An 18752-nucleotide genomic window follows, 5' to 3' on the forward strand; every position below is an offset into this window, starting at 1 on the left:
CTTTTGAGTTAAAATTGAATATTTTTTTAGGCTTTTGCTCCCAAGTCTGTGTCTTTTTAGAACTGAAAGCCAAATAATATATTTCGGGTTGAATTTAGTCATTTCTCAACTTAAATTTCTAGATTTAATCCACTTTTCGGTTTTTTAAACCTTTTTTGGGCTTTAAAAATATTTTTAGGAGTTTTGCTTCTCATACTGGAGCCATTTTAGATCTAAAAACTAATATTTTGAATTGGCTAATCCCGAATATTGGCCAAAGGGTTAAGCTTCCAGTGTTATTCTTCACATTTACGTTATTTACGTTTTATAAAAAGTTTTACCATTTTTTTTTACAAAATTGAAAAAGAAATAAAAGTTGTGGAAAAATTTTAAAATTATGTACCAAAATTTCAATATAAAAGTTACGTGATTATGTGACTCAATCGACGACTGAGCGCAAAATCTGTCAATCTTCGCTGCAGAATTGCGTGTAAATTGTATTGTAACATATTTTTCCTTTTTTGCATTTTTCTGACCCAATTTTCCCGGCAATTTCCCCCGAGAAGCTGAAAGAAAATGACGGATGAACGTGAAGACCTCCCGCGGGAATTTGATTTGACTGTCATTGGCACAGGTAGGTGCCCCAAAAAGGGGGAATTTTCACCCAGAAAATGAAGACTTCCGTTTTCTTTTGTTCTTCCTCACCCTGCCGGAAAAGGTCTCACGGAATCAATTGTAGCAGCTGCAGCTAGTCGTGTGGGGAAGACAGTGCTGCATTTGGATGTGAATGAATACTACGGGAGCTACTGGGCGTCATTCAATCTGAAGAACCTTCAGGGATTGCGTGAGGAATGTAGCGGTGGGGAGCAGCAACAGGAGATGCTTGAGTCCAATGGGGTGCAACTGTGGAGGCACAGCAATCAAGTGCAGAATGTCCAGATGCAGTGGCACGTTCCGGAACAGTGTGACGCAGAGGCGGAAACGACAACAGGGTGGTCAAAGGAACGAATAATGCGTGATTCACATAAATTCAACATTGATCTCGCCCCGAAACTTCTCTTTGCGCGCGGAGCAATGGTTGAACTGCTGATCTCATCGAATATCTGTCGATACGCTGAATTCCGGTCCGTGGATAGGATTGCAACGCTCTACGATGGGCAGATTAAGACAGTCCCGTGCTCCAGGGCGGATGTTTTCAACACAAAAGAGGTTAAACTGACGAAATTCTTTGAAATTAGCTGGTATACCACAATCGTGGCCAACATCAAGAATTGTAATCGTCGGAAAAACCCACCACCTCAGATCGGGCTCAAACTTGGTATGAGCACGTTTTAGACATCCCATATTACGAAAATTTTTGATCCGGCCGGCCTGCCATCCGGGACTCTAAACTTTGCTCTATAGCTCGAGAACGGTAACAGATAGACTTCCGGTTTGAAGTTTTCTATAGAAATGTGGGTGTAAAATTTCATTTTTTCGCATTTTCAAAATCCAAGATGGCCGCCGTCCGCCATTTTGAAACACCATCAACCAGTTCCCTTAAAGCTAGAGGCCTGAAATTTAAGTATGTTGTAGTGCTCAGTGAGACGTTTTCATCGACTATTCATACTTGAAAATCGGTCAAGCGGTTTAGAAAATATGGCGGTCTAAAGCAAAAAATGTTTTTCGATATAACTCGTTCTCGGCTTGACCGATTTTGACCATCTTGGTATCAAATGAAAGGTATTGAGAAGCCCTACAACTGTTTAGAACATTTCAAGTTTCAAAAACATCCGCAAGAGGCGCTAAGATCAAAAACAAAAATTGCCTAACTTTAAGGGGCAATATCTCCGAACATCTCTTATCGTTTTATCGTTAAAGGACATGATTGGCTATCATTTGAATTCGAGTTTATTCAAATTGGTCAACCACAGGCTGAGATATAGTCAAAAGTGTATTTTCTCACTATGGTTCACTAGAATGGCTATCACGACTAAACCGCTTGACCGATTTTCAAAAATTTAGCAGATTTAGAAAGGGAATTAAATTACCTTTCCAGTGATACTCTATTTGTCGAAATCGGTACACTAGCGGCCAAGATGCAAGAGGTCAAAGTGAAAATTTGTAAAATTGTGAAAAAATACTTTCGCCTAGGTTTACCAAAATGACTGCCAAAAATTAACGGGTTGACCGATTTTCAAAAATTTGCCAGTTTTGGAGAGGTGAGGAATGTACCTTTTCAAAAAAGGTAGATTTTTGAATATCGGTCAACCATAGCCAGAGATATAGCCACTTGAAATTTTCTTTAAAAAATACCCCATTTTTGCTTGCCCGGAAACTTTTTGAGGTTAGTGTATATGCCAACTTATATAGCTTGTTTCAAGACTTTTCCAAAACTAGTCAAGTTTCTGTAGGTGTTAAAGAACTTAAGATATGAGCATTTTTATGCAAAAAATTGATGAATTTCATTAAAAAAATCAACTTTGCCTTCTAATACTACTTAAAAATTGAATTACAACGCATATACTAACCCCTCCACGTTGTGGTATACCAACTCTTATAACTGGACGCGTTATGATTGACTTTTTGAATGAAAAACGAACAAAATCTCAACTTCCGGACGTTTCTCTCTTGCAGGTTTCAATGGTTGAGAAGCGAATCCTGATGAAGATGCTCGAAACGTGTATGCAATGCGAAGAAGGGAATGAAGAGTTCGAGTATAATCGCGAGAATACCTTCCGGCAATTCCTGGAGACGAAGCACCTCCCGCCGAAGCTCATTCATTACCTTCTCGATGCGATAAGCATGTCAAATGTGCACACATCTTTCGAGAAGGGCCTCCATCGGGTGCGACGCTTCATTGAGAGCCTCGGCAGGTATGGGAATACCCCCTTTCTCTTCCCCATGTACGGCTGTGGGGAACTTCCGCAGTGTTTCTGTCGCCTCTGTGCTGTCTTCGGTGGCATTTACTGCCTCCGGCGTCCCATTGAGCGAATCACACTGCAATCAGACACGCCCGGAAGTTCCGGGCGTCGCCTTGCGATGGAAATTGGGCAGCAGGGAAGCATCCAAACGGACAATATTGTCTTTGGGTCAGGGACAATTTCAATCACGGGTGAATATCAGAACCGTAGCTGCCTGGCGGGATTGCCCGAGATGATTGCGCCCCGGAAGTGTGGCAACATGTCCCGCGGAATCTTCCTCGTGGACGCCCCCCTTGGCGGGGCAGCTGACAACACCGGAGGCGGTGGCGTTGCCCTCCTGAAGCTCCCCCCGGCCACGGACACGCCGGCAGACAAACAGGGAGCCTTTGTGATTCAACTCTCCCACTACAGTGGCACCTGCCCACCAGGTGTCTTTGTGATTCACATAACGTGTGATGCTGATATTGATCCGCGATTGGATTTGCAACCCTACGTCGATCAGCTGCTCTCAACGTACGAAAGTGACGTCGACGAGGCAACAACAGCCCCCCCAGAGCCCACTGATGCTCCCGCCGAAGCACCCAGCAGGGCAGCAAAGAAGCCACGAATCCTCTTCTCGCTCTACTTCACCATTCCGCAGTGCTACAAATGTGATAACTACGATAAATTACCCGATGGCGTGCACCTCGCATGTGGCCCCTATCTCGAGCTTGACTACGACACGTCAATCCAGCAGGGGCGGGAACTCTTCCATAAAATCTACCCCGATGAGGAATTCCTACCGCGATGCCCTGAACCCGAAGAGATTGTCTTTTAAATCATTTTTAAACAAGAAAACAAACAATGTATAAAGTTTTTTTTTTATTATTTCTCAAATAAAAGACATCAATTAAGGAATTTCCTTTGTTTTTCTTAACGTTTTTTAATGGCAAAGAAAGATTCTCAAAAAAATTTTAAGAAATTTGAGGTTAGAAAAAATGTAAACATTCTTATTTGAAAAAAACAAACAAACTATTAGTGTGTCCCACATTTTGACTCTGAACCGTCGCTCAAAATGTCGCTCAAATTGGCATGTGTCAAAATGTAGAATTTTTCTTCATTCAACAAATTCTTTTTATTAATTTTGGTTGTTCTTTGGCGTTTTCTGGACTTTATTTCAATTCTTTCAACTGAAAGAACCATTTAATGAAGCAAATTAATTGCTCTTAAGCCAAATGTTAATGATTTTCAGTGAATTTCGCGATGGAAACGGTAGAAAAGTGGAAAAGCATTTTCCCGCCATTTTCATACAGTGAGTGAACAATATAACGACTGATTGGGAATTTCAAGTGAAAATTAGTGAATTTGAGACTTCTGCTGAATTAAAATGTCTACTAAAGGTAAGTCTAAAGACTCATGGATCAATCGGAAGGAAATTAGAATTTTAATAGATTCAGAAAAGGTTGAAGAGAGCCGAAAACTATGGACGCTATACCTTGAGTCCTTCCAGAGAGGATATTTTTATGGATTACAGAGCAAATTCTCACATTTCAACACTTCTAAGATACTAAAATAATCTCCAAGACTCTTTTAGTTCATCTTGGAAAGAATAATTCTTTACTGAAAAAAAGTAAAATATGAACATATAGGATTGTTAGGTTATGTTGTTTACAAAACTTTACTAAACACAGGGGCGTAGTCAGAGTGTTTTACTACCTAAACATTCTTGAATTTTAAGAAACTTTTGGTAAAAAATACAAAATAAAAAAAAATGAAATAAAATTTTCGAATAAACGTCAAACGTTAAAAAAACAAAGCGTTAAAAAATGAATTCTATAGTTATTTACTGAACAGTGGCGCACTCAGGGAAGGTATTTTGATGCCTAAACAGCCTAAACACTTCTAAAGTTTAAAAGTTTAAGGTAAAAATTACATCAAATAACGAAAACAGTCAAATATGGAAAACAAACAACAAACGTTAGATCACAACGTTATTAAAAATGTTCTAATAATAGAAATATTAAGCTAAACGTTAGAAAAGAATCATTGAATGTTAAGACAATATAATACGCTAGAATAAACATTTGAACGTTAAAAAAACATAAAAATCATTAAATGTTTGGCAACGAATATTAAACGTTAGAATAATAACAATAATAATGTAAAATGTTAAACTTCGTAATAGAAAATGTTTTAAAATATCATAAAAGTTAAGTTATTAGTTTGAAAAAAAAACGTTAAACGTTAGAAATAAAACGTTGGAACGTTTGAAACCATTGTGTATGTTGTTCAAAACAAAAATATCAAGCTTTGAAAAAACAAACAAAAAACAAATGTCAAAGGTTAATATAAATGTTGAAATGTTTGAAAAAGTTTCTTAAATATTAAACAATAAAATGTCAAACGTAAAGTATTAGAGAGAACAAAACCTTCAATTGTTAGAAACGAAGTTTTAAACGTTAGAAGTTTGAATTGCTGTTACAGAAGCTTCTATTTTTTAGTAATCGTTTTTTTTCGTAAACCCGTAGGTGCTACTAAAAGTTTTAAAGTCATTTTTTAAATTAAGTTTTATCTATTTTTAAGTAAAAAATATTAAAATATCCCCTAGAAACGATTTCTGATTTACAGAAATTATTTATATTTTCAGTTTATAATTTCTTTTTGCTTTGTAGATATTTTTTAATAAATTTTATCGAAAGGAATTTTTTATTTTTCAAAGCCTAAGATTTCTGCAAATACAAAAAATCGTTGTTTCAGTTGACTTCGAAAAAAGGACGCTGAAGCCATATTGAATTTTCGCGCAAGATGCCAAAATATCTCTATATATTTTGATTTTTATTTATTATTAATCAATTCTTGGCTTTTTTTATTTCAAATCTTTTTAATGAACTTACTTAAATGATCTCTTAAAAATTACCGATTGAACTGAATCGATCGATTCTTTCATTGTCTGTCAGCTTGAATCACATAATGAATCAGCCAAAATCATAAGAACAAAAACTTTTTTTTGTTTTATTTTTTTATTTATAAAATTTCACAATATTTTTTAACATTGTAATATCGAGTTTTTCAAAATTAAGAAATACATATTTTAATGAAAAGAAAGATTTTTCTCTTTTGAATGTGGAGATGGGATTTAGGAAAAACAAAAATGTTTGTTTTTAGACCTTCAGCGACTTTTTATTTAATAAAAATCATAAAAATTGATACAAAAAGACATAAGTCGTCGTAGAATAACGAAAATTATAAAACAAAAAAACAATTTATTGATTTGAAGATGAAAATTACCCACTTTTTTGTTTAAAATTTTATTTGTGATGTTACTTTTAATTGTTATAAAAAGAATATTTCCTATATTTGCAACTTATTGTAAGCTAAAGAGAAGATTCAAAGTCAGTTCGAATGGTGAAATTGTATTGTTTTATTTTCCTGTCAAAATACGGAATATAACCTCAATTTTTCTGTGACATTTCGGAGGTTTTCTGTCTCCTTCTTCAGGTTTTGAAGATTAACATTCTGTATCTTGACACCCACATAACCTCAACTGATCGTAGTCGCAAACCACGCCGAACGTAATATGTATACTTAGGATTCTTGTTACAGACACCATTTTTTTAGCCGGTGCTGCTGTGTTACTCCAGTGTCTCATTATTCGTATAAAAGTGTAGTAAAAATAGATAGGAAAAGTTCCTAAGTGTGTGTCTTTTGACTCTCTTAAATTATTTCACAGAAAATCCATCTCCTGTTGGATCAAGAATCCAGGGATAGTTATTGGGGCATTCCATGCATGTGAAGAGACGGAGAGTCTCCCCGGGGAGTTCTCTTGTTGTCAGGGGGCAGGCATTGGGGAGAGAGCAGTAGGGTTGCCCTTTAACATCACACTTCTCCTTCCATTCTTGGAAATCACGAAGGGCATTCAATTCCGTTGGGTTTTGCATCCATTGAATAACTTGGAGCATGGTGACGAAGAAGACGTCATTGCGTCCCAGCATTTCCTCAATGAATTTATTGAGTTCATCGCGATATTCCTTTTTGGATTTGAGCCAGGATGCGTGGAAGTGGAGTCCCAATGGGGCACGATTGGTGTTGTAGTGACGGTTGAAGTTGTGTCGCAGAAGACGTCCGAACTGTTCGCCAGTTTGGACGTTTGAACAGGAGTCGATCATATGGCAACCCGGAAGGCTTTCGTCGAATGTCGGGTCATCACGACGATCCAGTTCATTCATTACCATCTCCCAGACGGGATGACTTCGCGATGGGCAGTTGTGGGCGTTTCCATTGCACTTGTGCGGCATGCGGAAGTACAGGGTGTACGGCCAGATGGGAACACGCCCGAGGGATGCAGTGATCGAGGCGTCATACACGAAGAATTGATCGGCCATCATTTCAAATTGCTTATTCCCGCCAACGCGCAAATATGGCGCACGCATGCCAATGATGGAGCCATCAGTTATATTTGCAAAGCGCTCAATGATGAGCCTAGCCCCGGCCATTTCAGCAAGCCAGTCATCGTAGGTTCCATGCGTCCAGTAGTTTGGTTCATCTTTGTGCGTCAGTGAGAACACCGAAATCTCATGTCCACGCCTATGGAGGTCCTGAACAGCCGAATAGTTGGTGTATTTGTGTGAAACAAAGAAGGTTCCCTTAATCTGGCATCCATTGGGGTTCTGACGTTGCCCGTTGAAAATGTCTTCGTACAAATCAATGTTGTCAACATTAACGGCACCATTGAAGGTGATTGTGATCATTTGGGGGACTTGCTGTGGTTCAATATTCCCCGGGATACGTGTTCCGTCAGCAGAGCAGAAACAATCCGGAAGGATACACTGTGTTGGATCACATTCAGGTGCTCGATTTGGATCTAGATCCACAGCTGTTGAGGAGAAAGAGAATAATTTATAAAAAATGTTTTTGAACTAAATTTAAAATAAAAATGTCGTTAAGCAGCCATGTAAAGCGTCGAAAAGTCAAGAAAAGCGCATGTTTCATCGATGTTTCAAGAAATCTTTTGTGCTTACCGGAGAAAGTTTTTTATTCTTGTAATTTCTTGGAGCAAATAAAGAGTTTAAGCACTTGCAAATACAATCTTTTATTTATGGCGACGATGTTTTGAAAGAAAAATTAGAGCTTAAATAACATAACCTCACAATACGTTTGTTGGTTAGAATTATTAGATTTTTAAACAGTCACGCAAAGCATCGAAAAGTCAGTAAAATTGCATGTTTCATTGATGTTTCAAGAAATATTTGACGCTTACCGGAGAAAGTAAGCCCCAAGGAGTAAATAAATGTTTCAAATTGGTACTTGAAAACTTAGTTTTTCGTTCATTTTGTTTTGTAAAAATTATTAGTTTTTCTTTACGCATAAAATGGCGACGATATTTTGTAAGAAAAATTAAAGCTTAAATAACATAACCTCACAATACATTTGTTGGTTAGAATTACCAGATCTTTTGAATAAATGTTTCATGCTTGATTTAACCCTTGAAACATGCGCTCCTTTTATTGCAATACTTATTCTATGGATGCTCTCAGAAAACATTTCACAGTCAGAACCATTTCTTTTGTCTAATTTACGTAGAATTGACGCATTTCTAAGTTGGAAAAAATCAAATTAAAGTAAAATGATTCAATGGACGCGATAGGGCTAAAATGCCAGAAAACGTGAATAAAACACAAGTGCATTGTTTCTGAACTATTGTAGAAACAGCTTCTTTTTGGGTCTCATTTTTTGATCAGAAAGTGGGGATTTTCGTCAAAAAAATCTGTTTTTCGTCAGGAGAATGTTCCGTTTTGGCCAGCAGAATGTGCTTTTGTTAGTCAGAAAGACCAAAATCTTGAGTTTCTAATCAAAAAATTTTATCTCTTCCTTGTTTCCTCAAGAAAAAAAAATTGTTGAGCTTGTAAAATGACGACGCCATGTTTTTTTTCCTTGAAAATCAACGTTTTCCTTGTCAAATGTCGGTGATTTCTTGACTCTAAATATTTTTATTTTTGTAGTTTCTTTGAAATTTCATGTCCTGCCTCTAATTTTAATCATTCGTGTTTTTATTACTAAAGAAATTCATTAAAAACTGTTAAAATTCATCTTTGTTGAAAGTAGCGCCATCTGTTAGCATTTTTCTTTTATATTTTGGAAATTATTAGGAAATTTCAACATAGCTGGGCCAGAAAGGTCAGCAGAAGTATTTTCTCACTTGAAGAGTTAGAATTTATTTCTAAAATTTAGAAATAAGAATTTTCCGAGTTTTCCTTTAGTCTTGACGTCTGTTTTATCGACTGATCTCTCAGGAAAAGTCATAATTTCTTTCCATTCTGGCTTGCTTCTTCTCCATAAAATCAATTTAACGTAAATTGCTTAAGTTTAAAATTAAAAAGAAAATTTTATTTTGGTTAACTTACTGCAGGCATTTTCATCGGATTCATCCTTGCAATCGGGTTTTCCATTGCAGAAAAGTTCCTTTTCCACACATTCTCCATTTCCACAGGACAAGCGTCCTTCGGGGCAAACGGGTTCATCCGTTTTCAAAATTGGAAGAACTTTACGTGGTTCTATGTAGATAACACAATAAGAGACAGGATTAATTTTTATAAATATTTTTTAAATAGTTTTTCTTCAATTAGCACACCAAATGAAAGTTTTTTAGTGCCACGTGTTGCGAATAGGTGTCTCTGAAATTTTCGTTGACACAACTTTCTACACATTTGATGCGAATTTTTTCTTTTTTTTTATGTTTGTTAGAAGGAAAATAAAAATGACCCAAAGCCAAAATAAATCACAACATAAACAAACGAAAAATAAATTAATTAAGAAACACTTTTATAGAAATAAAAATAATTAGTAAATTAATTTTTAGAGTGTAGATACAATTCAAAGTTTTTGTTATTTCTACTAAAGAATTATTTATTTGGTAAAATAGAGGAAGAAGGTCCGAATTGACTTTTTTTTTTAAATTCTTTTTAAAAGAAAATTTTTATTAGAAAGTTCTTTGTTCTTTGTTGAAGAAAGTTCAATTTGGACCATCATACAAAGAAACCTAAAACCTTTCTTAATATTTTAATAATTCAAAGATTAATTTTTAATTCTTTTGCAAGACATACCAAATCCTTATTAAATAAAAAATAAATAGTAAATAACAATTATTTACATTACATACATATATCATTTACAGAAGAAATAGAGTAATTCTACACTGAAAGGAGTTTATTCATCTTTATTTCAAAATTTTATTTTTGATTTCTTTTCAGAAACTTTTAATAAAAAATCTTTTTCCTTCTATGATTTTTTACAAGAAAATGAATAAACTCCTTCATAATAAAACACATAAAACACAAAGAAAAAACACAAGAAAAGTAAAGAAAAGTAAAAGAATAGCTGCAAGGAGTGTTAGAAAATTAATAAAATGTTAAACCACAAAAGCTCAAAAAAATTCTCATCTACTTTTTGTACAAAATATTTCCTTATTTGTTTGTTGTTGTTGTTTTTAATTCCATATTTACACCAAATGCTGGACCTTAAACCGCTCGCATTTATTAATACAGCAAAAAACTACATTTTTACTCAATTGCTTTCTTGTTTGTCTGAATGTGTTGGTTTGTTTATATAAAATTGTTCATATAAAATCCTCATAAAGTATTTAAATAAAAAATTTACAAAGTTTGAGAACTAATTTCAAGATTTTCTTTACATTTTTATTACTTAGACCAAGGGGATGGTTTAACCTCATTTTCAGTGAAGAAAAGTCACTTTTTGTTGACAAAAATGTATGAGGAATTCTCGAATCTCGCTCAATCTCGACCGATTCCCGAGAAACACTTTAACTTTTTTTATATTAATAATGTTATTTCGATGATGAGAAGGGATCAACCGAGAGCTAATTAAATGTACTATCGATTGCAAGTGGAATTGTGCAAACTGATCACTTATTTTGATCGGAAAAACCTGCTGCCTCACTAAAAGTACTGATTTCTCGGGGTTGGGCATCCCCCTGACTTAGACGATGAAACAATAAAGATTCAAAAATTTACTGCATGATTTACAAATTTCCAAGCAACATAACCTCAAATTTCGATACGATTAATTAGGAACGATTCAAAGTAAGAAAGATAATTGAGGTTATGTTTCTTATGCAAATGTAAATTCGTAGTAAATTCTTATTTACGCCATTAAATCGCAAGAGAATTGTCTTATTACGACTTTTATATGAGTTCTCGCCTTATTTGAATTTCAATGAATGCCACGACTAAAGCCCTTCTTACTTGTTTTGAAAGCTCACCCGTTAATGTTATAAAAAAAAACTTTGAAACGAAAGAAAATCTAATATTCCAATAAGCCAAAACCATATAAACAGTTAAATAATTTACTTTCCGTTTTTACATTTTTGTTGTCTACTAAAAATTTGATTTGAATTTCTACAAAAAATATTTTACAAAAATAAGTATGGTGGATATTTCTCCGTATGCGTTCAATTATTTCAAATTTAATGACCCTTCAAAAATTATGACACCTCTGATTTTTTCTTTCTCCTACATTTTGTGAATAAACTCCTTTTGTTGTCACTTTAAAATTAATTTAAGAGTAATTTTTCTCTTAAATTAAATTTATTTTTGCGTAGATTTTTAGGTTGGAATCTAGGAAAAAAATTAACCGAAAGTATTTTTTCAAAAATAATTCATTGATCAGAAAAATAGTAAAGAAAATTCTTTCATTAGATCAGGAAAATATTCTATTTCTGTCAGGAAAATTCTGAGGAGAACCTTAAATGGATGAATTATAAAAAAAAAAAATTATCGGTCAGAAAAATCTTTAATTTGGTCAGGAGAATGATTTGTTTCGGCCGGCGGGAAAATGCTCAATTTGGACAGAAAAATATTTTAATTTTCAAAAGTAGGTATTGTTATACTAATTTTGTCACAACAATATAAAATTAAAGTCAATGATTTGTTTCGCTGAATCTAGCCCTTGATCATGACAATTTTTATTTAATATAATTTTGGTTTGAACGAGATGGAACGTTTTTCTGACCAAATCGAGCATTCCCCTGACTAAGGCAAAACATTCTCCTGATCAAATGGAAGATTTTTCTGACCAAAATACTAATCTTCTGATCGAAAAATTGAACTCCGTCCTGGATATTAACTGAAGTTTCCTTCTTAGGTGAACCTAAAGCCATAAAGCCGTATCCTTAACCATGGGCGGAATTCACTACTCAGTCGGGCTTAAAATTTTAAGTCGGTTTTGAAGTCGATCTTAAGGTTTTTAGTCACTTTTTTAAGTCTGACTTTAAATTTTTAAAATAAAATGAGAAGGAAATAAAATAAAATAAAATAAAATAGTTCTTTAATCTAAAAATCTTACATATTTTCAAGGACAACTCAGGAAAATCCAAGCCCGACTTGAAAATTTTAAGTCAGACTTAAAAAAAATTACTTAAAACCTTAAGATCGACTTAAAAACCGACTGAGTAGTGAATTCCGCCTCATAACTGGGTTTAGGGATGGTCCCAAATTATTTTGGAAATTTGGAGAAGTTTCCGAATCATTTTTAAGTTGATTCAAAAATAAAATTAATTTAAAACGAATAAATAGGGGAAGACGGGGTAATTTGGCCACTTTGGCAAAGTCATTATTGGGAATATCTTAAGTATGGTAAATGCTAGAAAATCCATTTCTCCACAGTTTATACTCCCCATAGAGATAATCAATCGTACCAAGTTTGAGGAAAATCCGATCATAAGATTTTCTTTTATTTGATAAAAATCATTTTTTTCACTTTTTCAAGTGCTTTTGGCATTTTGAATGTACGTCATTTTCGAAAAATTTTTAACACTTAAAAATTAACTTTTAAGCCATTAAGGGTCATTGATCCATCATAAACACGATAGTGACATCCATTTTCCGATATCTCAAACAGATTTTCCTGTGGAAATGGTTTTTTCCGGGAAATTGGAGTGGGGTAATTTGGCCACTTGAGTTTTTCCGGCACATTTTCCGACGCACATTTAAGATATTTATTGTGGTAGTGCCTTTTAATGTTTTCTTACAGATTATAAGCAAAGTCGGATAAAAAATTTTATCTAAAAAAAAATTTACGATAATTTGAAAAATGGCCTTTTTTAGACTTTGCCCGTTTATGGTTCAGAAAATGTTAAAGTTTGAGGCTCTGTTAAATATTTTTATCTGGCAAATTACTGGAAATGAATCTTAGATAAATAACCTATCTTCCAAAAAAATAATCGAAAAAATAAATTTTTTTTATTGTTCAAAAATTTTCATGTTTAATAATTTGTGCGCCAAAGTGTCCAAATTACCCGTGCTCGGGGTAATTTGGACACTAAGCTAAGGGTCCAGGAGAATGGAAAATTCACCAATTTCTCATCGAGATAGAGAAAAGTGTTGTATGGGGAAGTTGTAGGCCGGAAAATTTCCTACAATATAGGGCTATTTGTTTTTCTTCGTACCACCACACTTGCTTGATATATCTCAAAAACCGCCAAAGTGGCCAAATTACCCCGTCCTCCCCTATTTTGTTTATTTAACCGTTAAAAATGTAGGTATATCGATAACCGATTAACTAGGTACTTCATCCATTTATGCATTCCGACCACTCTTTAATATATTGCATCAAAATGAAAAGAAAAATATTATTTATGTAAATATGTAAAAGTTTCATATTATACGTCCTACATTAATATACCTACTTATATGTATATATAGTTTTCAGAAATCAAACTAATTTGTGATTGCGCAAGAAGAAGAAAAAAAGAGAAATATCCACACATTCCGTTTCATATTAAATACACCATGTTTTGTTGTTGTTGTTGTAAGTAAATCGCGGTAATTCTTATGGAGGTAGTTTTGTGGGTGTCATGTAGGAGGGTCTGTGTGAAAGACTTACTTTCTTTTTTTTCGCAATTTGTTACTTTAGCTTTCCAATCGCACGTTTGCTTTTCAATGTCGAACGCTAAACCAGAAGGGCATGTAATTTGTTTAAGTCCAGCTCTGGTACACCTATATTTGCAACACGAAGAAAAGGAAGAAGAAGGAGGACTTAGAAGAGTTAGGAAATAACTTTTATGGGGGTTGTTCCAAAATGCAGATTTTTTTTAAATTAAAAGAGAAATTAGTTTAAAAAAAAAGATAGTTTTTTGCATTTGTTGTCAACCCCCACATTTCACTTACTGCCTAATTGGTCACAATTTTTTACATTTGACTTCCAGTCACATGTCTGACGAGTAACGTCAAATGCTAGTCCGATGGGACATCGAACTGTGGCCAGTCGAGTGATCCCATTTTCACCCGCATTGTCACACCTATTTAGCAAATTTAATTATAATACATTCCTTTATTTTTCCTCTTTGCAACTCTGAAGAAAACTTTTTTCTTTTTTAAATATTTAAATAAAAACTGATTTATTTTTTGGGAGGAATTTTTCAGCAAAGATTTTCATTAAAAAATACAATTTTTTTAAATTAAACAATTTTTAATTATTATATAAAAGAAAATATATTAGCGTATTTACCGAACAACATCTCTGCAATCACCTTCCGTTGTTAAACGAAAGTATTCATCGGCAGGTCTATCGTGACATAATTCCTCAATTGATCCAACATCTGGCCCTTCCGGATCCTCTTCTTGTCTCTTTACCCGAAGATTTATTTCTTCATTGGCAACAACTGGAAAGAAAATCAAAAATTTTAATTATTGAATAATTTATCTTAAAAAAAATAATTAAGTAATTATTAGATAATTTTTGAGAAAATGAATATATTTTACATATTTGTATATGATATTTTAAAAAATAAGTATGTAAATATGTCAAAATTTGGTTACGATACGATGGCTGTCTTAATACGTTAAGAACCGGCAAAGTCTTGCAGATTTTATTTTATAGAATTCTAATAAGTTATTCGGTTTTGAATATTAAAATGCTCAGATAGAGGCGAAAAGATTACTGAATAGTAAATTCTAACCTAAAAAGTACTTAATTCAAGCATAAAACGTACTAAATTTAAGCTTAAAAAGAATTGAATTTAAGCTGAAAGAGATATTTAAACTTTAGTCTCCAAAAGACTCAGATTGATGAGAAAAAGCCTAATAAATAGTAAATTCTAGCCTAAATAGTGCTAAATTTAATCCTAACAGTGCTTAATTCAAGATTAAAAAGTACTAAATTTAAGCCTAAGAGATGTTAAATTCAAACCGTAAAGAGTTTTAAGGTTTTCAGTCCTCAGAAAGCTCAAATTGAAGAGAAAAAGCTTAATAAAGTACTATAATAGATTCAAAACAAAAAGTTTTAAATTTAAGCAAAGAAAGTACTAAATTCAAGCCGATAAAGGATATTCGGTTTTTTTTTAGTATGAGTTGTTTATCTGTAAAAGAAATATTCGGAATATTTATCAATATTCGGAAAATTAATCAAAAAATCAAAATATTCGGATCACCCCTTGAGTCTGATCCCCAAAAGGTTAACAAGAGGATGCTATAAAGTTTCCACACTGGTAATTCTTTTATCTAAAATTCTTTTAAAAAAATCGTTATAAAATGCCTATTACCAGCGCGGTTAATAAACTTTTGCTAAAGGAGATTATGCACAAAATATTGTGAATTTAAAAAAAAAAGGAAAACAGAAATTAATTATTCTGGGATTTTTTTGAAGAGAAAATAAAAATTTTCATAAATCTTAAAATCTTTTTTATATATTGGGAACAATATTTTCCATCAGGCTTTATCAATTTTTATGTAGTTTTATATTACTTCAAATGAGCTTGAAAGCTGGTTAGAGGCTTTCCAAACAATGTTCTTAAATTGAAAGTATTTCTCACTCTGCTTCACCTTCTAGAATTTCCATAAATACAGCAATTTTACCTTCCTGATTACAATTATTTAAATTAATTTTGATTTATAACTGTCCTTCCTTGCAATTTGAATGAAATACGGGGGTGGCTTTACTTGATTTTATGTAATTTAAGAAATTTATACAAGGAATATTCAAAAGCGTATTTTAACCCTTTTAAGACAATTAGTGACGATTAAAAAAAAATCCTAAACTTTAATTTAACCGGTTAAAGGGCTGACTTAATTACTTTTTAAAACACCGGAAAATGCCGGTTAAAAAATGTTTATTTTGTCTTTTTTTTCCTTAGCGTTTAGCATGAAACATAAATACATTGAAACATTGATGTTTTCATTGCAATATTTTTTTTTGTGCAAAACTTGGAGGTTTTTTTTCTGGGAAAAATGCGTTTTGTTACTTCCAAAGCATTCCAGGACCTTACTAACCAAGTTTAAAGAATGATTAATTTATTTGATAATCAAAAATGAAATATTTCAATGTTTTAAATGTCAGTCAAAGTATGACTTTTGTGACCAAATTCGTTTCAAAGAGTTAGAAAATTTATAAACTAATTTGTAATTTACTAGAGATTGACGGGAGGGAAAATAATCCAAAGGTCGTGTGAGACTTTCTCTATTATAAGAACCTGAATGCAAGAACTTTTTCACGCGATCGACATGAAACATTAAAAAAAAACATTGAAACATTGATTTTATATTTTATAATTTATTTCTAATTCTCAACCAATGTTATTTCTTTTACGTTTGATGTTTCATGAATTTAATGTTTCATGATTGTGCTAGTGCACCATTGACTTATTGATCTTGTCTAAAGCTGCATGAAAGGGTTGATTTTCAGAGAATCATAAATCATCATAAGTTTATTAATATTTTTTAAAAATTCAAAATAATTTGTTGAATTTGCAGAAAGAAGTCAATAAAAAACTTTTTTAGAATAAAATATTGTGCGTGAAACAAAGATCAGTGTTTCTATGTTTGTATGTTTCATGCCGGTTGAAAAGGGTTAAGCCTTTCGCGTCCACGTTAAACATTGAAACATGAGCTCTTTTTATCATAATATTTATTTTTTAGATGCTTTCAGAGGACTTTTTGTGTGAATTTAATGGATTTGTAACTTTGAAAAACAATTAAATTTATAAATAATTAGAAAAAATAAAATGTTTCACGTTTGGGTCAGCGTATGACCCAAAAAACGCGAATGGGTTAATTACTAAACAATAATAAGTTTTAATTCTTTTTAAAGAACTTCTTCATTAATTGAAAGTGATTTGGATAAAAAAAATCAAAGAACTTTAAAAAATTCTAATTCAATTTTTTTGAAATACTATGCCATGAAAGGGTTAAAAAAATCCAAAGTCTTCTAAAAATTAGAAAGTTCTAAAGCTTCGCAAAATTCCGAATAAATATTGAGATGTTTTCTTTTTATTATTTCTTTATTTTATTACGAATTTTTATCAACTATCATTGCGAATTACGAAGATTTAAAGTGGTAAAGTGGGTCGTTTAGTTTTATTTAAAGTCTTAAAAAAAAGTTCACAAAATTTCCATTAATTCTAGTTTCCCGTAGCAGGTCACCTAATTGTGTGTGAATGCTAAAAAAAAAGTCGATTCGATGCTTGGTTGAAGACATAACGCGTGAAGATCATAAAAATCTCCTCGCGATTTACTATTTATGTATTATTTACTACATTTATGTAGTATAGTGGTCGCGTAGTTTATGAATATAGATTAAATATGTGAAAATGAGACACACAAGAAACTGTAATTGGCGTAAAAGAATTAATATGTTATGTATATTGTGAATGATTCCGCACAGTAACAGTACAGGAATTCGCTGACAATGAGAAAGGTGCCAATGTGGCGTGTTTTATCATACATATATAGTTAATGAAATATACATAAACTTATAGGTATTTAAAGAAAGGAAGGGAAACCTGTTTTTCTTCATCGATACATACGATGTGAAATATACATAAAAAGTGAGTCTGTAATGTATATAGCAAAAAAAAAAGTCTTGCCGCTCTTTCATTGTACATTTTAATACTCCGATAAATCGTGGAGAGAGAAGAAGCAGATAAATCTGTACGTACAAGTAGGTAATTTTTATGTTTTTTTTCTTCTCAATAAAAAAATCACATCACTTTCCTCATTTAATTGTAATGCAATTAAATACCTACAGTAAAAAAATTATGCAAATTTTTTTTACACACTCTGAAGTATTTTATTATATATATTTAATTCTTGTATGTAGTAAAATGTGTTATGTAGAGATGCAGGAAAAAAAATCAAGTTTATAAAAAATTTCGCTTTCTCTGCACACACCTCTCTCTCACGGTGTTCAATGAAGAAGAAGACAAACTTACCTAAAATCACAGAGGTCACGATTATAAAAATCGTGCTTGAGACACGCACCATCTCTATTGGTCGTACCAATATTTGGATAAATTACTTATAATTAATTATTTATGATGAAAGATATTTCTTTTCTTTTTTACAAGTCTTAATTTTTACACCCTCACACTTGCTATATCCATTTACACTATTTGGTTAATTTTCCTTCTTTTTTTTTGCTATTCGTATCATATATGTATGTGGATTATATGTAGTTATTGTCTTTCAAAGAAAATCCAGAAAAAACTACAGATTTCGCTAAAAGGCACACAGATACTGGGTGTTGTTCGTCTCACTTGGGGTCTATTTATGAGAACTTTCACTTTAGTGGGGAGAATTCTCCAAAAGCCCACCACATATGCAAGATGTATTCCCACTGCCCTCAACAACATTCATTGACTTTTGATTTGGTGGCAAAACTCTTTTTTTTCCTTCTTCTTCTTTTAAATTCATTGGTGTACCACATACATGGCGGACAGAGTATTGTAATTGAGTGGAAAGATTGATTGATGCGGATTGGGTACAGACTTTATGAAATAAGAAATATTTATCTGGCGAATATTTGGAATATTTTAGCGAATCGTCCGAATCTTGACGAATAATTCGAGGGTTGGAAAATAATACGAATCTTGACAAAGATTTTGAA

The 18752-nt window shown here is 32.9% G+C and overlaps 2 protein-coding genes across 3 annotated transcripts; one reads left to right on the plus strand and one right to left on the minus strand.

The window, feature by feature from the left end:
• Positions 1-411: 411 nt before the first annotated feature.
• Positions 412-3779, plus strand: LOC129795401 (rab proteins geranylgeranyltransferase component A). The gene is made up of 3 exons (XM_055836641.1): positions 412-613; positions 698-1188; positions 2596-3779. The coding sequence occupies exons 1-3, from the start codon at positions 556-558 to the stop codon at positions 3697-3699; spliced, it is 1653 nt and encodes a 550-aa protein (XP_055692616.1). The 5' UTR covers positions 412-555; the 3' UTR covers positions 3700-3779.
• A 2236-nt stretch (positions 3780-6015) lies between these two features.
• Positions 6016-18551, minus strand: LOC129795402 (chitin deacetylase 1). 2 transcript variants are annotated; one of them, XM_055836642.1, is made up of 5 exons: positions 18079-18551; positions 14382-14535; positions 14042-14172; positions 9263-9412; positions 6016-7734 (listed from the first exon to the last, which is right to left on the minus strand). In XM_055836642.1, the coding sequence occupies exons 1-5, from the start codon at positions 18128-18130 to the stop codon at positions 6581-6583; spliced, it is 1641 nt and encodes a 546-aa protein (XP_055692617.1). In that variant the 5' UTR covers positions 18131-18551; the 3' UTR covers positions 6016-6580. The 2 variants fall into 2 exon arrangements, with proteins under 2 accessions (XP_055692617.1, XP_055692618.1); XM_055836643.1 differs by lacking the exon at positions 14042-14172 and adding an exon at positions 13758-13870 and having other exon boundaries at positions 18079-18412.
• Between the last annotated feature and the right edge of the window lie 201 nt (positions 18552-18752).

This window comes from Lutzomyia longipalpis, chromosome 4 (genome assembly GCF_024334085.1).
Source record: "Lutzomyia longipalpis isolate SR_M1_2022 chromosome 4, ASM2433408v1".
In the NCBI taxonomy this organism is placed as follows: domain Eukaryota; kingdom Metazoa; phylum Arthropoda; class Insecta; order Diptera; family Psychodidae; genus Lutzomyia; species Lutzomyia longipalpis.